Source organism: Leptinotarsa decemlineata, unplaced genomic scaffold (assembly GCF_025532065.1).
Source record: "Leptinotarsa decemlineata unplaced genomic scaffold, Ldec_3_MD MMD2_tig00026299_RagTag_RagTag, whole genome shotgun sequence".
NCBI lineage: Eukaryota > Metazoa > Arthropoda > Insecta > Coleoptera > Chrysomelidae > Leptinotarsa > Leptinotarsa decemlineata.
Genome location: NW_027412676.1, coordinates 7,949,377 through 7,974,789, shown reverse-complemented (window position 1 = coordinate 7,974,789; position 25,413 = coordinate 7,949,377). Strand labels below are relative to the sequence as shown.

Here is a 25,413-nt window from a genome sequence, read left to right as displayed (position 1 = left end):
TTTGAATTGCGGCAGATATTAACTTTGGATAAGGAATCCACTTATAACAGTTCTATATTTCACTATATGACATTTCCGAATATTTTATTTCTGATATAAATATTTGTAAATTGAACGAATATAATTATTTTCCATTATCAGTAATATAATATATATCTGCGCCGTCACACCAAGTAGACTTTGCATTGTTACTTCAAAATAATAATATTATTTTGTACATGTATATATCCCGGATATTCTGAAGTAAGTGGAAATATTTATGAAAAATGTATAAAATTTGAAACATGGGAATGTTTTGCAGAGAATCAGAATACCTTTCTTTCAGATAGAAGGAGAAATGTACTTACTCTATAGTCTAGTTTCTAATTCATCGCATTCAGAAGGATATGTAGAAAAATGGATTTTGTTGATTTTGCAGCACACGAAAAATTGAGATGGGATCATCAAATCAATTATTTGCTGAAAAAATTGAAGACCCTCCTGCCAACATTTTAATATTTGAAAAAATTCTTGAGTGTACAACATTTGAAATTACTTTATTTTGCTCTGGTTCAATAACAACTACAATATGGAATATCAGGCTGGGGCGGAGTGAGTAGAACCTTTTTGACCAAACTTGAAGTTATTCAAGAATACTTTCTGAAAATAATCTATAATGAAAAATATCATTTTTCAAGTGCATTATCAAAATTAGTAAAAAATGGATATATGTTAATTATATTTTTGTTTTTTTTAATTTATATGTAAAGAAATAAATCAAACGGTCAATATAATGATCATGAGTAAGATACAGGAAATAAATTAACATATTTAAAAAAAATAGAGTAAAGGAAACGATATTATGAAAAATTACATGTATATAATTCCTTATATATTCGATAAGCTGCCCCATTATATGAAAAATACCAAATTTTTTTTATATGAAAATAAAATTGAAGAATGGCTAATGGAGACTACACGAATTTTTTTCCATGATATAATGAATTTCAATAAATCATGATATACCTTTCATTAACTACATTTCTGAATAATTTTGTTTAATTCATATATTGTTATGAAGCACATATTTTGAATTGATGTATTCATTTGGTTTTTTTTTTCACATATGTTCATATACTTTGTATATGAATATATGTGAGATTGTATTTATACAGATGTATCTGTTTCTATGACTTACCTTGGCACAAGTTTCACTTCTCAAGGTTATTATTACTTTATTCAGAAGTTTGTTTATTATTTCCAATGTATATACCATTTTTCACATCACTTACAATTGTAGTGTTTACATTTATTTCACAATGTTGTTGTCATGAAATATTTTTGGATGAGAAAATTTTTTCATAATTTTTTTTTCATTACTTATAGGTACTTGCTTTTTTATTTGCTGATTCAAATCATTGGTTGATAAATCAATTCGTTTTTGAAAATCAATAATGCCATTTCCTAACAGAAAAAAAATCAGAGCGTTTTTATAATTGATCAATTAATCTTTGGAATGAGTTGAATACCAAGTGGAGAGCTATTGTTGATCAGCTGTTATAGCAATTTGTACAAACGTCTTACCAACAAATTGTTAATTAATGCAAATATTGTAATGGATTTTCAAAAAAACTTTTTTCAATGATGAAATATCTGTCAGATTATTTACTTATCATATTCCTACCTCACACAGTTAGATTTATTCGTGTTTCAATTAACATTTATTCAACTTGTATCCCATCATATACAGGGTGTTACCTAACGGTACGAAACTTCAGAGAGCGATTCGTTAGGTCGTTTTAAGAAAAAAAATTATCATGAACATATGTCCGGAGTTGCTTCGTTACTGAGATACAGGGCGTTGAAGTTTAAAAGAACAGTCTTTATAAAATATCCTAAATATCCTTCCACAGATTTGGTTGCTACAGTTATTTGAAGTAATAAGGCGCTTATTGAGCCCAAGCTAAATTGGAATTATTAGGTCCAGTAGAGTCTCTGTGGGCACCACACTCAACAATATTGGGAAAAAAAGTACGCCACTGACATGTTGTAGTTTTTCATTTCTTAGATTAACCAACTGGAAATACAACTGTATCTCAGAAACGAAGCAACTGCGGACATATGTTCATAGGAACGACCTAACGAATAACCCTCTGAAGTTTAGTACCGTAGTTAGGAAACACTCTGTATATTTCCGTTATGCAAGTTTCAGTCTGAAAGTGCTGCTATTGATTTATGTTTTCTGTTAACCATTTGTTTTGAATTCGAATATTTCACTTGCCATGCTACATTTTTGTTAGATCCTGCATATGAAATTTCAAAGTAGATTGAACTGGAGATAGCATGTCTTCTTTGAAATTTAGTGATAACTCGAGCTGAAATAATGAAATCTACACACGTCATGTAGGTCCTTTCTGCTATTTCATGTTGTGTTCCCATATTTCAGTTGGGTATCTATAAACTCCTGTAACTGCATCTCAATATTATCAGAATATTTTGAGACGAGATCAAAAGCGAAGATCAAAGCGTATTTATATAATTCAACGTACGTCAACACAACTCATGCGTTTTTTGCAATCATCTCTTCCTGAAAAAAATATAATAGCATTAGCAATGTCATTTATAAAGATCAATTGTTGACAGAAATAAATTGAATTATTGACAATTGACACCATTTTGCAGCACCGTCAGAACTATTTCAGTTGGTCTACAAAAATTACCGAAACAACAGAGTGCTTAGACGTCTTAGTCATGTTGAAGTTGATAATATATTTTTTTTAAATTTGAAATGAGAGTAATGTAATATATCTATTGAAACATTCTATCCAGATGAAATCTATCAGTCGTTGCAAAAATGTTAGTCGATCATATAAACATAGCAATATTGTTCATATATTTGTCATTAGAGAATCTTCACATCTATTTGTTTGATCTTGTGTAGTATGAAAGTTTTTATACGATTTTGGTAATGATGGTTATAATAATCGCACCATTTTAGATCGTTATGCATTTTTTTTCTGATTCCTATTGATAAGGTATATAATCAAAATTATAGAGATTTAACGTATTTTGGACAAACAACGGAAAAAGTGGCTTCATTTTTGAGGAAACGAGATATTAAAATTGCATATAGAACAAGTAATACGTTGGGAAAGTTAATTAAAAATAATAAAGACAAAACATACAAATTCGAGAAATCCGGAGTATATAAATTAAAGTGTGGAACATGTCCTAAGGTATATGTTGGTCAAACTGCCAGAACATTCAGGCATTGAATCCAGGAACATCATATGCATTGTGTAAATGAGAAAACAAATTCAACATATTCAAGTCATCTTCTAGAAGAAAATCATATCTTTAACGAACAAACATTCTAATGAATGACCGTCTGTATTGGAATAGATCATCATTATTGAACTTGTTTTCTTAAAAAACCGATAAAGAATTATTATTGATGTAGATGTGAGGTAATATGCTTCAGATGATCATAATTGGAGAGGTACCTCAGGTAGAGCAGGTTTAGGTAATATTTTTGGAGGTAGTCTGGATTATGGTTACCTGTAGTACCTATATGAATATTAGTGTAAGAATCAACTTGAAGTATTCAAATCACTTGATAAAGCTACTGTATTAGCGAAATATGTTGTGATATATTTTTCAAATGAAGTTTGTGGAGATCAAATCGTGCGATGTATTTTATGAAAAATCGTTATGCATGTTTTCTTCTGGCGGTTCTGAACGATTACCTTGTGTCTTTCTCTTCGAATATTCTTAAGATTTGTTCGGGCATAAAGAATACCTTATCATTGGAGATAATTCGCTTTTTGAAGTACTTTCCTGACTAAGTGACTAAAGGGTTTGAATAATATTTAAATTTGTCGATTCATTTCATTTCAAGCATTTATTCAAGAAATTGACAAAAATAGTCTACAGCCAACCCATCCCACATAGCTCTTGAGAAATTATTCAGGGAGTATTTTCTCTCGTTCGATCAATACTTCACTTGAAAGAGCCGTTTGTCAACAGATGGCGGAAGTAGGCAGAGAAAACGGTAATGTTCATAGAAATAGAATGAATAAAAATTGGATATAATGAACCACGTAGTTGAATGATGAAAAGATTAGAAACAATGCAAATATATACAGGGTTTCTTACTTGCAAAGTGAAAATTTGAATTTCACGTTGTAGTATTTTCATATTTGGGTAATGCTCATCAGAAAGGAACCAAGCGACATTTTTGTGAAAATGAGTGTATGGCACTATACGACAAATAAGTACTCTCGAGTCATGTTTCTGAACAGAACCAAGCATCAGATGTGTATTATCTTGAAAAAATACCTTGTATTGGATGTGGATCATTGCAGATGCAGGATAAATCAGAAAGGACCTAAACTCCTAGTTCCGATTAGATATTCAACGAAACAAGTAGCAATATGTCACTTGAATATTTTTGATGAATTTTATAAACTAACGAATTATAATTCACAAACTTCGTTCATTACAGCCAATATTAAAGAAGAAGACATTAAACGGAAAAGAGTTAAAAATTCCGAGAAACGATCTTATACTAGGTTATATCATGTAAAAACCCAGACTGTGCGCAAAACCTTTTTAAAAAAAAGCCTTGAGGATTTCTTCTAAGAGAATCAACAATGCTGTATCAAAATTGAGAGATGGAATCATCAGAGATAGGAGAGGTGGGGGGAAAACAAATTGACAAATGCTGTTGTCGAAACCGTAATAACACATATTGAAAAATTTCCAATGTACAAGTCCCATTGCTGTAGAGCCACAACACAAAGTTTATAACGTATTCCAAAAACACTTTATTGTGAGATTTTCACTAAATTGTTTTACAAAAACGCAACACGTGTTTCGCCATACAATGGCTTCATCTGGCGTGTCTTTCAACTAATTCTACACATTCAATACTAAATATATATATAGTTTATGGAGTACCTGAAATCAAAGTACCTGTAAACGAAGTGAATTTATTAAAAACAATAAGGACAAAACTTTGGTGTCGGATAGATCAGGAGTATATAAGCTGACTTGTGGCTCTTGTCCAAAACTGTATATTGGCCAAACAGGAAGAACATTTTTCCAATGAATTAAAGAACATAGGAGTAGTTTTGTAAATAGAAAGACCAATTCCACATTTGCAAACCATCTTTTAGCAGGAGGACATGAGTTCAATCATGAGTACGAGGTGTTACATTTAGAAGATCTTGAAGTGTTTAGAAGTGTTTAATGTTTTTTTAATAAAAAATACAGTGGAATTTAATCTCAATTAAAAGGAACTGAAAATAAACATGTATCTATACCTAATAGCAAAAAAACACGAAAAAAAGACTCACGACATTAAATACACTACATTTCTGTATGTCTTCCATCGCGTTCTATGCAGATAATTGTCCTTCTTGATACATCTTTTATTGAGTTGCTGATACTCACAGGGTTTATGTTTAAAATAGAGTTTCTAATAACAGTTTCTAGGTGATTCACGTCACGAAAAGGTCTTTGTTTATAAACGATTTGTTTTAAGTAACCCCACAAGAAAAAATCTAGTGGGGTTAAATCTGGCGACCTAGGCGGCCATATTTGCTCCATATTTCGCCCAATAACTTTGCCCCTAAACATTTCTAATAGTTTCTCTTTGACTTGTCTTGAACTATGAATAGGAGCCCCGTCACATTGATACCACAGACTGTGTCTTATTTCAACCGGCATATTGTCTACTATATCACTGATCTCAGTATTTAGAAATTGCAAATAATCCTGAGAAGTTAAATTGTGTCTAAAAAAGAATGGTCCCATTACCTGATTATTTAAAACACCGCACCACACATTTGTTTTAAATGAATATTGGTCCCGACATTCTATCACAAAATGAGGATTTTCCTGAGCCTACCACCTACAATTCTGGGAACTGACTACGCCGTTCGATGTGAAGGTAGCTTCGTCGGTCCATAGGATTTTGTAAGGAAATTTTCTGTTTAATTCTACTTCTCCTTGGTACCAGAAAGAGAAATCTAGTCGAACATCGAAATCTCTTTCCTTTAAGGTATTTATAAATTTGGGTTTGTAGGGTTTGAATTTATTTTTATGTAAAATTGCTCTTACGCTTTCTCTTTTAACGCCAGTTCTATCTACAATATTGGTAATACTTGATTTTCCCTGTTCGATAACATCCAGGCAGACAGCCAACTGAACCTCATCATTATTGCGTGATGGATTATGACGTTTTTTAAAAGTATTTTCAATTGAACCAGTCAGTTTAAATTTTTTTAAAATCCTACTTACAGTGGATTGCTGTACATGTCTACCAGGATGTCTTGCGTTAAAAATATCAGCCACTTGTCGATGCAATGTGTTTTCACCACAAATTAGCACAATTTCAATTTTTTCTTGTAAAGATAACATATTATTTTAATTTTCATACATTACATTGAACTAACGGACATTAATTTATTCAGTGACAGTGACGTTTTCTAAAACACATTATGTAGTTTCATATTATTTCACAGCCTACCCAGTTTTTTTAAAAATTAGTGTTGTTAGCGGAGTGGGTAAATGTAAATACTATGAGTTTTTTCTTTTATTGAATGGGCTTCAAGAATCACGAAATGATGTTTCCTAATGTTCCGTTTTGTTCTAATTCATATTGTGAGGCCATTTGCTCATTAAAAAACTCCTCAAGTACTGTATAGTTTTGAAAGCCCCGTTGAAACTAGATGAACTTTGCATCAAGTTTGACAACTTTTATTTTTCAAAATTTGTTTTTAACATCAAAGAGGCTCTTAAAATATTATTATATTACAAAAAAAGAAATTCGGTGACGAGTTTAGTTAAAATAAATGATTTAGTACAGGTGTGCTTGAATTTTGATAAGTAGAAAAAGCAGGAGTGCGGAAAAATAGTGAAAATATAAAATACTTATTATGGGTTTGAAACTTGGTGTGTGGGTATAAAATTACAAAAGAAAATGTTTTTATCCTTTGATATTTTTGGATATTTTGAAGAATAATGTCATTTTTCGATGTTTCTTTTTTTAAATGTCATTTTATGACAGGTTAAGGAAATCACGTGACCTATTTTGTAGACGCCATTTGACATCATTTCTTAAGCAAAATCTACTGCCAAAATCAAATTTCACATAAAACGATAAATAAAAAAGTTTCCCATTTGATGCGGACTTTATCTGTGACACTGTATATATTTAGTATTGAATGTGTAGAATTAGTTGAAAGACACGCCAGATGAAGCCATTGTATGGCGAAACACGTGTTGCGTTTTTGTAAAACAATTTAGTGAAAATCTCACAATAAAGTGTTTTTGGAATACGTTAGTTATGGATTTTCATCAAGTATCGGCCGATTCCATCATATATACAAAGTTTATACTTGGTTAAAGACATATGTAGCGTATGCGATAGATTTAAGGCATCTAAAAGCCAACAAAACACGAAAGAAGCACACGAGAAGCATCTGCAAGGAGCTGAAACTGCCAGACAAAAGTTGAAGGCAGATATGAAAGAAGCGGAAGGAATTCCTGCTTCCTTGTATATCGTAAATGAGCATCAAGAAAGGGAATCAGGAACTTCCACCCACAAGGGGAAAAATATTGGTTCAAAGATTGTATTGAATTTCGTCAGTTCTGAAGTTCAAAATCTGAAGTTTTGGGTTGATGAAAAAATATCATAACTATTTGTTTAAAATGGTCTGTCACGAAGCCGCGGGTATAGTCGAAGTAATCTGTATTGTGAATAGTTAAAGCTATCGGCATCTCAAAGGTCAAAAAAACCAATACAGAGAAATAATGCCGCTGCCAACTAGTCCACGTGGACTTTAGAATTGGCGGTACGTATTGGATAATTTTTACTAACCGAGTTTTATGATCGGCTGAAGAGTCATAAAATTAAATTTGAAGTCATGTTTTGGTGACGAATAGAATGTGGGAATGAGTATCGCCGTTGTGTTGTTCAGTTCAGGAACTGATCGCGATTTGATTGTTGAAATTCGATATTGGTGCAGTTAAAATTACTTAAAATTTTTGTTATCTGTTTAAAATGTGGCGTCCTTGGACAAGCACTAATAGTAATAACGAGTGTGATAACAACGCAAACTTTTTCCTGTGTATAGTGATCCCAATAGCGATGGTGAAGAATGCGAAAAAAAGATACCGCGAATAAGATTTGGATGCATTTGAATATTGAAACACAGAGAATATGTTTCAAGGTATATAAGAATCTACCTCTCAAGTTTGATTTCGAGGAAAACAAACAAATACAAGCAACATTAGATTTGAACGAAATTTCTTTCTCAACTGTAGGTGAAATAGTCAAAAACGAACCTTATGAACGCAAGACGCGATGTGATATAGGGTTACCAAAATCTTCAGATGTTCATCTAATATAATAATTGAAAAAAAAAACAATATACGACTGTTACAAAATCAATGAGATTCCTACAACTGAAATCATAAGGAAGAAGTTGAATACTTCCGGCCATAACGTGAACTGCTGTGACAAAACTTGTCAAAATTGGATAAAGAAACTGGGATTTAGATTCAAAATGATAAACAAACGTCAAGCAGTTATGGAAAGCAGAAGAATAGTGGAATTTTACAAATACTTAGAACAAATAACTAAATATAGACAAGAACAACGGCAAATTTTCTATTTGGACGAAACTTGGTATGACACTCACGACACAGTTACGAAAAGGTGGACTGATGGTTCGAGAATGTGTACGTCTAACATGGCTGCAAACAAAAGTTGCGACTAATCATTGTGCATTGCGGAGGAAGTAAAGGGTGGGTTTCGAATTCTCTGAACTTATGTGGAAAAAAACTTGAGGACTGCAATGTTGACTATCATAAAAACATGAAAGCTAATATTTTTGAGGAATGGTTTGAAAACACATTGATCCCAAATCAAAGTACCGAATAAAAATTCAGGGAAAGATGAAATACAAAGTTTTTTTAATGGATAACAATTTGTATTTTGAAGATAACTATACTAAAAACCAACTACTTGAAGTTTTACAGACAAAAACATTTGAAGAAGTGTATGGCCTTGAGAGTATTGCTGAAAAGTATTTTCAACCACATCGAGTTGATTTGGGGAAAATTGAAACAAAGCATCAGGCGTAAAAATAATTTTCCAAAATTTGATAAGAAGATAATAGAGCTATTAGTTAAAGAAGAATTATCTAATATTACCGAAGAAGACTGGCAGAAAAGCATTAAAAAAGTAATTTTAGTTGACAAAGAGTATATGGAGATTGGACACTTTCATAACAGATAATATGGAAGAGGAATTATCAGAAGCTTTCGAAGAAAGTTAGTGAAGTGTTTTTGAAGCGATCTATTGTATATATATATATATATATATATATATATATATATATATATATATATATATATATATATGTGAGTAAGTAGTATTCAGAAGTATTTTCAACTATCTCCCTGTTATTTGAATCCCTACTTTCCCACTCATCTATATAAACGAAATATTTATTGTATATATATATATATATATATATATATATATATATATATATATATATATATATATATATATATATATATATATATATATATATATATATTCTCACGAGTCAAGTTCAATTGACCGAAAATGGTTGATCAATAAAAGTTGAACGATAAACCTAATGTTGATCAACTTTTCAGTGGATTAACAAAAGTTTGACTAGTCAAACTTTATCGTTCAACTAATGAGTTGTCTGCCAATTCCTTTCAAGTTGAAACATGTCAATACGATTTAACACATATAAATGGGAATTATTTTCAGTTCTTCTTTCAACACAACACTTAGTACACTTACTTACAATTTCACGCACAACTGCTTTCGATGAAATTTTCTCAACTGAATTACATTAAACTGAGTTGGGAATGAAACGGATTGAAACATTTTGTATTGAAAAAAGTGAACAAAAACTAATTCAACTTCTGTTGATCAACTATTATCGGTCAACTGAACCTGACTCGTGAGAATGCGCCTCAATGGTGGAATGTTTGATTTTAGACTGAGTTAGTCATACACACAATGTATATTTCAATGGTAAATATTTATTTTCATCTTCAGATGTATCTGTTTGCAATATATCTCACTAACAATTCCCAACACACATTGACGGTTCTACGTGTGTTTTTGGAGAATCAGCTTTTAATTATTATTTGATTGCTGAGGATCGAGTAGCAAAACAATTGTTATTCCACTATTATTTTGATTTCTTTACATTTGTTCATTAAAAAAATGTGTATTTTGAAAATAATGCATTACGAAAACATATATTCATTTCTGTTTATTTAATCATTTGATTAGCGATTTATATGTTCAATTAATTGAATTTTACTCATTTTTACTGTAAGTATGATTTGTAATTTCATTCATTGGCAAAAAAACCCACAACTCAATAAATTATAGGCCCTGAAAACGCTTATAACTATAAATTATTTTTGAGTTGGGTATTTCAGTCAATATCTGCGGGCTATGGAAACACTATTTTTTGTTATTGAAGCTTTCGGAAATATATTTTTTCCTTTATCAAGAATATCTACAAAATAAAGATCATGTGAAGTTAGTATAAAATATAAAAAAAGGCATATAAATCCAAACATAAAAAGTCAAATGCAAAATTTGACGTTGAAAATTTTGTTACAGCACCAGAGAAAATGTGATTATTATCGTATATTGCTTTATTCAATGATTTTATTAGATGAACATCTAAAGGTTTTGGCAATCCTGTATCACATCGCGTTTTGCGTTCATTAGGTTTGTTTTTGACTATTTTACGTACAGTTGAGAAAGAAATTTCGGTCAAATCTGATGTTGTTGTATTTGTTTGTTTCCCTTGAAACCAAACTTGAGATGTAGATTCTCATATACATTGATAGATACTCTCTGTGTTTCAACATTCAAATGCATCCGAATCTTATTCACTGGTATCTCTTTTCAGCATTGTTTACCTTCGCTATTGGAATCACTTTACTAGCAGAAGTCTGCGTTGTTATCACACTTGTTATAACTATTAGTACTTGCCCAAGGACGCCATATTCTAAATAGATAACAAAAATGTTAAGTAATTATAACTGCACCAATATCGAATCTCAACACTCAAATCGCGATCAGTTCCTGAACTGAACACGACGGCGATAACCATCCACACATTCTCCGATTTCTATCAGTCACCGTAACATGACCAACATAACAAATTTAATTTTATGACTCCCCAGTCAATCATAAAACTTAGTTAGTAAAAATTATCCAATACGAACCGCCAAGTCTACAGTCCACGTGGACTAGTGCGCTGCCGGTTCACTTCTATGTATTTGTTTTTGGCCTTTGAGAGTGCCGTCAACTTTAAGAGTGCACAATATCGTTTACTTCGACTATACCTATCATGAATTCCTGTTCTCTACTTGTTGTAATATACTAATATCTTAATACTTTCAGGACCCGCTGAACACGAAGGAAACTGTTATTGTGATTCGATCGTTAGTACCTGGAGGTGCGGCCCAGAATGACGGAAGGTTGATTCCAGGTGACAGATTGCTCGCTGTAAACGATATCGACGTGGAACATGCCACCCTCGACAGGGCCGTACAAGTTTTGAAGACAGCCCCGAAAGGAATAGTCAAAATCACCGTCGCCAAACCACTGAATACTAACGATGGAATGTCGCATGCCAGTCAGGTGAGAATACTAGGCTAGCTGAAATTAATCTTTGGAGACTGAAAATAGCGTGTATTGCATACTAATTTCTTACTTGCATGATATTTCAGAATGTTCGGTACATTGTATTAAGCGGGTTTGAGAAAAACGTTTCATAATTGAGAAAATTGAATTAGAATACGGTTAACTTGAATTTTATTTGTCTTTCGAAATTTCACTGGGGTCATCAATGAAATATCATACTCCACTACTTGCTACCAAACAACTTGCACTAAGATATAGACTATTTTATGGTCAAACTGCTGTTCGAGCAATTTAGTACAATAAATTATTTAGTTTTTGGCTTTCTACTACTCCATCTGATACAAAAAAAATGGATGAGAGAATCTTCCAAAGAAAGGAAGGATTAATCAATTTGAAAATAAGTAACTCTATACATGGATGTGTAGATCATGCAAAGAAGTAACTTTCAGACACAAACTGAAAGAAAGTCCTCCTGAAACAGCTACTTTCATATAAACATTGAATTACACGAAAGAAAAAATTCTTTCGAAACAAATACTTCTATATGAACACTGAATTATACAGAAGATACTTTTCTCTATTCAGTTTGTATATCGAACATTCGTGGAGGAATAAGAATCAGATATCATTCACATGAGTTCTACTTTGAATGAATTGTAATGAATTGTACTCACATGGAACACTGTCACCCTAACTGCTAACTGGTATACACGTGTTTCGCCTTAAGACACTTGCCCTAAGGCTCTTCAGTACCAAATTGGATAACATTATAGAAAATACACATCCATCGATGACATAAGCAGATCAAGCTTATTCCGTGACATTCAAAATCGTAATTCATGAATGAAGTGTGTGTATTTTCTATAATGTTATCCAATTTGGTACTGAAGAGCCTTAGGGCAAGTGTCTTAAGGCGAAACACGTGTATACCAGTTAGGGTGACAGTGTTCCATGTGAGTACAATTTATTACCATTCATTCAAAGTAGAACTCATGTGAATGATATCTGATTCTTATTCCTCCACGAATGTTCGATATACAAACTGAATAGAGAAAAGTATCTTCTGTATAATTCAGTGTTCATATAGAAGTATTTGTTTCGAAAGAATTTTTTCTTTCGTGTAATTCAATGTTTATATGAAAGTAGCTGTTTCAGGAGGACTTTCTTTCAGTTTGTGTCTGAAAGTTACTTCTTTGCATGATCTACACATCCATGTATAGAGTTACTTATTTTCAAATTGATTAATCCTTCCTTTCTTTGGAAGATTCTCTCATCCATTTTTTTTGTATCAGATAGAGTAGTAGAAAGCCAAAAACTTTCTTTCCCAAAAAATTAATCACTCCTAAAAATATAAAAAAATATAACCCTTTTAAATCAAAATTATTTAGCAATTTGCTATCCAATAGTGATTAATTCAGTAGGCAGACAAATACTAGTGAATATGCCTACTTTCATCCAATAATGATTGCATATTGGTATATCATAAAGTATTCATTCTACGTGCGATTAAAGGAAACCGTGCGAAAATTTGGCATGTCTCAGTCGGCAGAGGAATACCTGATGTTTTCTGGTTTTTGGAAGGTGTATCCAGGGTTTCACAGATGTCTTTGTCTTTCCTCCAGTTTGAATATTACTGAAGTTTTTTTTTCCAACACCAAATCGTTATTTTTAACACCTCGACACGTGTTTCGATCACCAAGTGATCATCTTCAAAGACGAAGATTAAAACTCTAGTTCCTCTAGTTGACCAACATACGGCACTTATCCTCTGAACACTATCTACCTAAGGTATCTCTGTGGGGTCCAGCTGGAATGATAGTTCAAAGTTTGAAGCACAACAGTGAAGGTAACTATTATGTTGCTTGGTATGAATGGAATAGGTTTCAGTTCGAATGGAACCCTCTTGGATATTTTTCTACGTTTCTTTGAAGGTGATCAACAATGTTTCATAATGAATTTCATCAGTTCGGACTTCCATTGTCTGATATTATATAAAATGATTTGAAATCCCTGAAAGTAGTAATAAAAAAAAAGAATTGAAAGAATTCCTCCGGGAAATGACTATTTATGGGCCATTCGAGTACTTTCAAGCGTAGATAAGTGAGAGTACTCGAATGACCCATAAATAGTCATCTCTCGGAGGAATTAATCCAGTCATCACCCGAAGACGATTGTGGATACTAACAATCGAAACGTCGTGAAGTAACTTGGCTTGGAATCTCTTAACTTTTTATTTTTATTTTTTAATTCTTCTTTTTTTTTAATAATTATTTCTGGGATTTCAAATGACTTTATATAATATCAGACAATGGAAGTCCGAACTAATGAAATTCATTTTTCTACGTGTTTCTACGATATCGACACAAAAAACTTCAGCAAACTGTATTTCTTCAAATGTTTCTATTGGGACTCACTTTATGATTGTTATGCTTCAGTTGAACATAATGGACAAGTTGGCACGTGTTATACAATAAGATACTAAGACTATTCAAGTAAAATCCACACATTCTAGTGAGCACCGCCGTCCAAGGACCATATTGAAAAAATACGACTCGAATTAAAATGTGGGCTTAGGCATCTCTGGCTCGATTATTATGATTTCGTTTGTAAACATTTTCTTCTGGACAAATTACACAACTATGGTATTGACTATGGTCAATTTTTTTGAAAAGTAAATACATTTTCAAAGTTTTTGGTGCAAAGCGTTTTTATTTTTTGTTAACACAGAGAATTACTCAAAATTGTACAATATTGTAACAAGAACTTAATATTCAATAATATCAAATCACAAAACATCGAAATAAAATAGATATTTCAGAACAAACTCATTGATTTTCTGGAGATTCAACGTAATACGCTTATTTTGGACAAGAAAAATAGAATAGAAAAGAAGAAACAGACACAAAACTACGAAAACTACAAAACTACAGTCCATGTTGAATACCCAATTTTTAAATAAATTTATCTTGGATTCTAGGTGGTCAATCGACAAATTTCAACGGTAATTGTATCATGATGTCTTTATTACGTACACAAAAAGTTTTAATTTTCCGACGTTACTCATATACCACGACAACTACACTAAATTTCAAGAGTTCAACATTCAATCGTACAACATGATGTTACAAAAAAAAGAAAATTAACTTTTTGCCAAAAGCAAAAAAAAACAATAAGTAAAGTAATAATTCATCCGTGAAAAAACTTACCTGATTATTCAATAAATTTTCGTTGGAATTAAAACCTGGAACATAGTCCGGATCTTTGTCTGTATCGTCTACAGAATAATGAGATTGAATCTAAAAGTAAACAATCCTTTCAAATATAGTAGTATTTCCCTGGCTTTAAGAACAGAGGTAAACATTTCTGTAATTCCGAAACGATTTGTCATCTCTATTCTAAATAATGTAAATTCATTCTTGAGTTCATGTGGACTTTGTTTTGATATAATTTATATTTTTGTGAATCAGAGTCCACTGACTCAGAAGGAGTGACTTTCGCATCGAAGATTACCAATAAATAGTTAGTTATGATTTTACCATTCAACGGACATGCGTAAAGTGCCCTTTTTTTCACATGCATTTAAATGCAGAAAGCGATATTCGGAAAGTCCCTACTTGGAGACTGGAAATCCACATCGACTGCTGTAGGGCAACTATATTAATTTTTTTAGTGTTTTTGTGGTCATAAGGAGTTGAAATATGATTTCACATGATTTAACAATATTTTCATGGAGTTAAAAAATTTCGATTGAGAATGGCCTGGTGAAACACCCTGTATGTTATAGATAGGTATGTCAGCAATTGCATCTACTGAGCATTTTTTTTGTAATTACGAAAAAGACCATAAGAAAGTGAATTTTCAAATTTACTCACCTCATCAAAGAGACTTTCGTGAAAGTTATCTTGAAGTTGGTCTGATATATTTTGCAAAGTTGAGTTACCTAGAGTAAACTCTTCTGGATCTGAAGACGAAATCTTGCATTCTGAATCGGTTGTTCTGATTGTACAGGCGAAACAGAAATGTTACAAAACTGGCGAAAAAAGCTACGTCTACTAATGCGTTGAGTTGGACTAAAATGCTGAAAAAGACAAGTTGTAACTTAATATATACCACATATAAAGTTATGATCACTTACATGTACGGGTACTGTAAAACTAATTAGATCCGTAATCGAAATATTTATTACTTTTCAAGGTAATAATTTTCCAGATGACGTTATTTATTTGAGAATATTCCATCTTTTCTAAGTTGACACCAGCATGGAGAATCGATTGATATAATCGATCAAATCTGTTTTTCCGTTAATCAACTGTCGCCCCTCTACGGCCGACAACCTTCAGAAGTCGAAAGAAAGGATTAGCGAGTTCTCACCTTATAACTTGAGATTTCTAACACGAATACAGTCTCAGTTTTTAACAACTGTAAATACCTGACAGTTTTTTTATATCACATCTCTCTCATAGCATTTTTCAGTTAATTAGAGCGTTTCGAAGCCTAAGCCCAAAAACAAAACATTCGTGATCCAACACCAAACAGATCTGTTTCGATCCGTTATCGTTCTCATCGATGGTAATAGGCTGAACCACGTCTATAATGGAAACACTTTTTGCATAACAGAACTATTTCACTGTCTCTTTAACAGGTTATCTTATCATGAGAAGCTGTTCAAATAATTTGAGGATTGCTTCACCTTGTATACAACTTTGAATCCAATAATGATCAAGTAGGTTAGGTTATGTTAGGTCTGAAGTGAGTGGTTCCATTCGACCCTCCACCGCAACCCGCAAGGGTTTATTGTGGCTCACACCTATTCACACTCGACCAAATAAACCCAGCTTCTTAACGTAGCCGATTAGTTTGTATGGTGAGTGGTCTTTCAGGTCAGATGGTAAGAGTATGGCTCTACCAAACTCTAAAAACATTTAGTCCAATAGCTGTTTGGTATCAAGCTTCGAAGGGTGAATAAACGCATTGGAGTGAGCCAATCCCGGAAGATTGTGCCAGAAGTCCATAAATCTTCTTGCCATCCAGGTGTGAAATGTTTGTTTGGCAAAGCCTAAAGCGATGCCAATGACAGGTTCTGGTCTTGTTTCATTTGAAAGGGGTATATGTTTAGTGGAAAATAATTTTTGGGGAAGGTTTTGAATTTGTAGTTCTTCATCTTTGTACAAAAAAAGCAGAAATCATCGAAAAAAAAGAAAGTAATTTATTCCGAAATAAACTCTTGACATGAATATGTATAGGTCATGCATAGAAGTAACTTTCAGGTACAAACTGGAATGAAAAATCCCCTCGAATCAACTACATATAAACATTGAATAACATATATGTTTTGTTGGGCTCTGGTTGAGGACATATGAACATTCAGTGTATATGTCTTCATTTACAATCTGAGATTCACTCCCTTATAGGCGATGAATACATATATTTAATAATAATAAGTTTTTCAATTCCATGAAATATTACATATTTATGTAACATACACTCGAAAAAAAAAGAACATACTGAGAATAACAAAACAATTTTTTTTCTGATTAATTCGGTCATTACTTGATGAATATACACAGTAATTTCATTAACTACACGACATGTTTTGCTAACACAATACCTTTTTCGTAGTGAATTGGGTACTTACACCTAATTCAATTAGGTACTTACACCTAATTCATTACGAAGAAGCTACTGTATTAGCGAAATATGTCCTGATATTTAAAAAAATGAAGTTTGTGGAGATCAAATCTTAAGTTGTATGAAAAAATAAAAATATGTAAAACTACAAAATTGACAATATATACCAAAATAAATTCTTTTAGATGTGTCTTGAATTTCAAATAACTCAATTTTTTTAATTGTTGGGTATTCAAATATATAAATTAACTCCATCATGAAAAATGCATTTTTGACCAAATTTGTTTCGTGTAGTTGTGAAACATTTTTTTTAATTCTTTCTTTCTTATAGAATTCTGCTTTGGCCATTATTATAGGCTTTTTAACATATTTATTGAATTCACTATATTTCAAATGATGTTTGAAGGTGATTGACAATGTTTCATGATGAATTTCATTAGTTCGGATTTCCATTGTCCGATATTATATAAAATGTTTTGAAATCCCTGAAAGAACTAAAAAAGACGAATTAAGAATGAATAGTTAAAAACAATTATATTAAGAACTGTTTCTTATTATTGAAATACTTATCTCTCAATTTTACCTTTTTTTGATGCTGTAATTGAACCAAGGTTTCGATTTGTTGTAAATCTTTACTGTTTTTTGAAATTGCTACTCTTGAAAAATCGATCAACTGAGAATATAATTTATCAGTATTAATATTGGGTGATATATTTCAGTTTTATTTGTAGATCTTCTAGTTTGAACATTTCTATAATTTTGTTACTATGATTTTTTGCCTTTTTTTGATGTCCATGATTTGTAAGTGATTGTCACTTAGAAATCATGGACATGACCCGATTACAGACATTTAATTAATTTGGAGGTATTCGTTAGTACATGAACAATGAGATGAACTATTTTTATTGATTTCTCTCGTAGGAATTGTTTAATTGCAAATATTGAAATGGTTTCAACAATAAACTTCGTGAAGTCTATTCGGCTCCGCAGCATCCTATAGAATATCTATGCCGAAATCTCCAAATATTACGCACTCCATCTTTGATGAATTCAAGGAAAGGTGGTCATTATCAATAAAGTTGAAAAAAGTATGAATTATATCCTTCGGTGGTCTATAGATTAGATTGAAAGATGGTAGAATAATTGTTCGAAGAAACAAATCATTTTCTACTCTTTCCATTATGTCATATAGAACTCCTTCTTTAATGAAAATTGCTGAACCTAAAATTTGAAATATTTTTCTTCTGCTCTATTTATCTATGTTTCTGATAACTGAATCTGCTTTTACATCAGCTGATCCATTTAATTTTTTATTTATCGAGCATTGATACTATATAGAATTTTGAAGTTCTCTTCATCATCACTTATGTAATCATCTAGATAATCTTATTTAATATTGGATATTTCCAGGTCCTTAAGTCATAGTCGATTCGAGATTTCAGATGATTTTGATGGGATATACATACAGCGTTACTCACGGTCGATGGTAGGTTAGACGTTTCTGGAAAACGCAAACCAAGATTTTTCTGAAAATTTCACCTCTCACATTTCCTTACCTGTTCTATCGATCTAAAATATTTTCAGCATTGCGGCGTTGCCACTTCCATCAAAAAGTCCTAGCAACTTCATTTTTTTAAATGGAACACCCCGTATATTAATACATTTTTGAAATTGCTTTGGTATTTCAATACGTTTTTGTTGATAATGTCCTATACCTATCTCTATCTGTTTTCGATATGAAAAATAAATTGTGCTAAATATGGCCAAAACATAGTCTTAATTGAAATTAAGTACATCAGCACTCTCAATTCATGAAAAGTTGATATTTTCATGATAGTTTGGACAAACTCGAAATATTCAAATAACACCAAGAAATCGACTCCATATCATACAGGGCGTGCTAAAATTACAATTATTTCCATTGTGCATAAAAGTAGTCAAAAGTTCATTTTTTCAAATGAAACCCCCCGTATACTACTCGGTAAATTGAAAGATGGTGAAAAATGCTTCAAGATGATATATCATGTCCCTTTACCTAAATCGTCAAGTTTTCTCAATAAAGTCGCTTCTTCTAGAAACATTATTTTTTTTTAGAATTTGGATTTAGCTAGAAGTAGAATTATCAAGCTTATAGCAGTTCGGTTACTTTTATAAGTAATTTACAAAGAGTTATCGACGAATCATCTTCCAAAATGAATGCAAATATCGTTTATTCAAACGAAGTTCTTATGAAATTATTTATTATACACATGAACAAAGTGATCAAATCATTGTCAGAACGTGTATAAAATTCAACCAAATGTATCCTGAATTAACACCAATGAACGAGAGGAAGTTTGTAAGGTTACAAAATAATTTCCTTAACTATGGCTCAAATTTTCCAGGGAACAACTGTACCAAAAATCAGTCATTTCTAGGTAAAAAGTAAGATTTTGTGGGCTAAAACATGTGAAAGTACAGACAATAACAGAATAGGATGATTCAAAATAACAAAATTGTAAACAAAATATCACATTTTCACAATAAATGCTGAAAATGTTGTCCATTACATTCTGAACACTTTAAATTTGTTTTTTTGTACGCGACTTGTGGTAGGCACTGAAGTACCCTTTCTTTTGAAACACCCCATAAAAAAGTCAAGTGGCGTGAGATCGGGTGATCTCGGTGGTCAATCCCATGGCCCTAAACGCCTAAACCAAGGATTTTCGAAGAGTTCGTCAAGTTTCCTGGAAACTTCCTGGGTGGAATGAGCTGGCGCTCCGTCCAGTTGAAACCACGAATTCCTATATTCCTCTAAAGGCAAATTTTCAAGAAAATCGGTTACAGTCGTCCTTAATATTTGGAGATATCTCTCTGCATTCAGTGTGTCTTCATAAATAAAAAAGCTAATTTTATTGTTCTTCAGAATACAGAAAACATTCAGGTCAATTTTTTTTTGAAAACCCATTTCTTTTGTAACATGAGGATTATGATCAGCCCAAAAATTTTTATTCCTTCTATTGAAAATACCATCCCTCGTAAATTTTGATTCGTCGCTCCAAATTATTTTTGACAAAAATTTACGATCTTCCTGTGTATGAATCAAAAGAGATTCACAAAAATGCATTCTACGTTCGAAGTCTTCTGCTTTTAGAGCTTGAACTTTGGTAAATTTATAAGGATTCATTCCGTTATTTTTCAAAATTCGTTGTACTGAAGCATGTGATACACCTTAATCTTTTTCTGCACTGCGAATGGAAGCTTCTGGATATGCATAGAAATATGCCAAAACGTTAACAGTATTGTCCTCATTTGAAGTAACAGGTTTTGGTAATGTTGAAGGCGCTTTTAACATTGAGCCATAGTTAGGGAAATTATTTTGTAATCTTACAAACTTCCTCTCGTTCATTGGTGTTAATTCAGGATACATTTGGTTGAATTTACTACAAGTTCTGGCAATGATTTGATCACACGTTCCGTGTATAATAAATAATTTCATAAGAACTTCGTTTGAATAATCAATATTTGCATCCATTTTTGGCGATCTTTTGAAACACCGTCAATAACCATTTATCAATTACTTATAAAAGTCACCAAACTGTCATGAGTTTGATATTTCCACGGCTATCTAGAAATCAAATTCTTTAAAAATTATTTTTTGTACAACTGTTATTGAAAATCTCTTTGATAGAAATACTTCAATCAGAACACCTACCAAAAAATCATTTAGAAAAGTTCACATATGCAGTTCGTACTATTGGAAATATTAAATCCCTGTGAAGTTACTGACGATGACGAAGTAGTATTCAGTCCAACTGTAGACAGTCCTTCATGACTAACCAATAATTCTCCTTAAAAAAACGTGAGTTGGCGTATGTAGTTATAACATATGCCTTGTAATCCAAAGATCGTGTGTTCGAATCCCATGGACCCTATAATTTTTTTTATTATCAGCAGTAACGTTATACAAAAAAAATTGTGTGATACATTTGTTAAAAGTGATTTTATTTTGCTCGTGAGTTTGCTCCACTTGCTGACGCTCGTTTTGCAATAATCCCCACTCAGAAAATAAAATGCCACTTTCAACACTTGTAGATAAAACGTGAATAACTATTTTTCCACAAAAACGGCTTTATTAAGAAAACTTGACGATTTAGGTATAGGGACATGTATATCATCTTGAAGCATTTTTCACCATCTTTCAATTTATCGAGTAATATATTTGAAAAAATGAACTTACGACTACTTTTATGCACAATGGAAATAATAGTAATTTTAGCACGCTCTGTATGATATGGAGTCGATTTCTTGGTGTTATTTGAATATTTTGAGTTTGTCCAAACTATCATCAAAATATCAACTTTTCATGAATTGAGAGTACTGATGTACTTAATTTCAATTAAGGATATGTTTTGGACCATATTTAGAGCGATTCCAAAAATGTATTGATATATGGATTGTTCCATTTAAAAAAATATAATTGCTAGGACTTTTGATAGAAGTTGGAACGCTGCAATACTGAAAATATTTTAGATCGATAGAACAGGTAAGGAAATGTAAGAGGTGAAATTTTCAGAAAAATCATGCTTTGCGTTTTCCAGAAACGTCTAACCTACCATCGACCGTGAGTCACGCTGTATACACTGGACAATTATTACTTGTAGCGTAATTATCAGTTGAATATTTTGTTTTGAAGTGACTGTTTGAATTCTGGTAGTTGTTAGGTTATGGCGCACTATTATTGTTGCAGAATTTCAATTCATATGTTTCACTGCTACATGGACAAACGGTATTATTACTACATTTGTGGTGATTATGTTGGAATCGGTAGCAGTTTTTGCACTCTGTTATACTATTATTTTCATGAATTTTCTAACATTGCCATCTAATGAAAAGTCTTCTATTATCAACATTTTTTTGACTAGTTTACCATCAACCTCAAAATATATTGTATAAGATTGCCTTTCTTAAAAAAAGTTCATGAATTGAATATTGAAATGATTTTCTTCATTGATGAATTCATTTTGGTCAACAATTAATTGCTTCAATTGTTCTTCCGTTACTTTTTTCAACTTTGAATGAGTAATTTTCATTTTTGATTTGATACTTGATTTTGTTTATGTTTTATATTGATCTGATAACATTTTGAATACACGCACTTTTCTGAAGTCTGTTCTCCTCTTCTTCATTTCTACTTTGTATTTTTATTCCACCATTGTGTGTATTTTTGAGGGAGCACATTTCAATGATGGGTTTAGTTATGTTCATACAATTTTACAAATTCTGTTTCGTTTTTGTTGATGGCTGTTGCCTTTGCTTCGGTTTTATTGAGATGGTTTGTTCAAAATTTTGTTGTTGTGAAAAGGTAATACTTTTTTGTGTGATTTGAGCATAACTTGTTTTATTCTCGGCTGAAACCTATTTTTTATAATTTCGAAAAACCAAAAAGAGTATTTTATGAAAATAATTACGTAAACGCAAGCGATACATGAGTGGAAATACCTAATGGTGTGACACCCAAGTTAACTTGCCAAGTTTTTTTATGTCGGCCTTGGTGGATTGGCCAATCTTACAAATCGACAACTGCATTAGCAGAAATTTGGAAAGCTCTTCTCAAATGCCTTCGTAAAGCGAATCCAGATGTTTCTAAAAATGATATAAAATAAGGAAAGGTAAATGCAGTCAAGCTGATAGAAAATAATTCCATGAAAATCAAAAGATAAATAATTAAGTCACTGTTAGACAGCTGTTTCAGCCTGCTGGACATCATCAGTACCGGGCAGGCGATCCTCGATTGAAGACAAAATTCGAAGAACCAAGAATCTACTATCAGTTTTAGTAAGATTGAGAATGTTCCTTCAACCAAATTCTTCTTCATTAACTGCCCTTGAAGAACAAGCCTGAGGAAGTAGAGTCGACGACATCTTCCTTTACGAAGACGACATCTATGGCTTCGACAAAGAACTAAATTCTCGAGTATCAAAGATAACGAAACTTCACAGGGCGGTCAGTGTCAAAGCCAAGCTTCAACATCGACTCCCGATGAGATTCGTCCTCTGTCTTTTACTGCAAAGCAGCTAGATAAAAAATGAAAAAACCGAGCACAAACAACTTTTCAACTAGTTGCATTGCAACGAGAGCTGCTGTGAAAGAAGGAGGACAAATCTCGTATGACGATCGATGTCGAAGCTTAGATTTACAACGCAACGCCTTGATCAGTCTCTTTCATCTTTGATATTCGTCGTGAATTGAGTCTTTTATTGATCCAATAAATGACGTATCCGTAAGGTCGAAGTGTAACTTTCATAATGATTTCATCATTTTGCATTCAATTAGGTTCTTGATCATAAATTGTTATTTCTCATCTGAATTGTTATATCGACTTTTTCTGTGTTTATTGTTGATCGCGTTTCTCTTGAATATTCGGTTTCCAATCTTCCAATGATTCTTGATGCATCTATTGTGTCTTTATTACTTTCTCTCAAAAGGCCTCTTTTCACCATTGTGATACTTTTATAATTTCTCAATAGGTGAAAATGAAAAAATGAAAAGAGCTATTTTTTCAAACTACTACTGAAAAATAATTTTTCTACACCCGTACTCTAACAATACACTTATATGACCATAATCCGTTTCATAATGATATCCATTATGATACAGATTTTTCATAACGATACAGATTATCAACCAATAGAAACCCATAATTTTTCAATCAAAAATCCTGTTTCTTTGTTTGTCCCAGATTCTAATCTAAGTAACTAATTGCTTTATTTGTCAAAATCAGTTTTCATATTACCTACCTATATTATCAAAATGTCTGAAAACAGCGATATAGAAGGAATACCATCGACTTCAATATTTTTAAAAGATCAGATTAATTACAGTTGTTATATTCAATATAAATATAATTAGAATCTTTATAGTTTTCATATATCCATGATAATACCATTAAGTTTGTGTTTTTTTTAAAAAATATGAGTTAATTACTGTAAATGTGTTCAATACAAATATAATATTTATAGTTTTTCATTATTTATCGGGTTTAGAAAAAATAGCGTATGCAACTCTCATGTAATGGTTATTAATACACTCGCATATACCATACAAAACTCACCTTCGGCTCGTTTCGTATCCCGGTTAATGCTCGTGTCTTAATAACCATCATTACATGATCGTTGCATAATATACTATTAGTTGGGTTTAATGTCGATCCAAAGTTATTGATGATCTCAAATCTTTAATAATTCATAAAATATTATTTTATGACAAATAGATACGTTTTGTCCGGGTTATGCGAGAACTTGCAGTGTATTCAGAAAATACTCAAACATTATTATGAGTAGCTTCAATCACATACAAAATTCGCGTTCACTTTCATTGTATGTTTCGAATTGAGTAGGAATTTTTTCTTAATATGGGCGAACCAAAAGACGATTGTTGGAGGTTTATTGATTAATGACGGTTCAAATATGGTCGAATATTGTGATTATTTTATACAATGATTAACCTTTTAGATTATGACAGTAACCTACTTAATGATTTTATTTTTTCGATGAACGTTTGTTTGAAGTTGAATTCAATGAGTGTCTGAAAAACCGAATTCGAATATCTTTGGAATTTTTCAAAAATTATTTGTAATGTTGAAAATATTCACGTATAGAAATATTCTCCGAAATACTCAAAGAAATGATTATCTTTCAAAATGACCTTGAGACGTTTTTCACCAGAAAATACTGATGATATCATGAGACGTTTTTCTATATTTATGTATCGATGTGGCATTGACAAAACTAGTTATTGAGTAAATGTTTGCACTCGTTCAATAAAATCCACCGTAAGGTAAATTAATCGGCACTTCACCCCAGTAGGCGTTTAATTAATGCGAAAAAAATTTGTGCTATATGAGTGTGTTGGTGTTGAATCAGCGATCGTAACACATTTCCTAACAGACGTTATATTTTTAGTTTGTACGGAATTTGTTACAAGACTGGTCAGAAGAAATGGGTTCTTTGATGTTGGTAAGTTATACATTGCATAAAGTGATTTATTTAAAAATAATTACATTGTATCTGTTCTAGAACTAATGTCGACACATCGTCTTC

At 31.9% G+C, this 25,413-nt stretch overlaps 1 protein-coding gene and 1 long non-coding RNA gene across 4 annotated transcripts in view; one reads left to right on the top strand and one right to left on the bottom strand.

Moving 5' to 3' along the window:
* LOC111507735 (multiple PDZ domain protein) overlaps positions 1–25,413 on the top strand; it is a 463,358-nt gene that overhangs the window by 105,552 nt on the left and 332,393 nt on the right. For all 3 annotated transcript variants that reach the window (XM_074180506.1, XM_074180505.1, XM_074180503.1), the window contains exon 12: positions 11,462–11,701. In XM_074180506.1, coding sequence (XP_074036607.1) covers positions 11,462–11,701 — 240 coding nt within the window. The remainder of the gene's footprint in view (positions 1–11,461; positions 11,702–25,413) is intronic.
* LOC141484889 (uncharacterized) lies at positions 386–15,987 on the bottom strand. Its single transcript, XR_012466860.1, has 4 exons — positions 15,840–15,987; positions 15,577–15,782; positions 14,911–15,000; positions 386–2,566 (listed from the first exon to the last, which is right to left on the bottom strand). It is a non-coding gene; the product is annotated as an uncharacterized lncRNA (long non-coding RNA).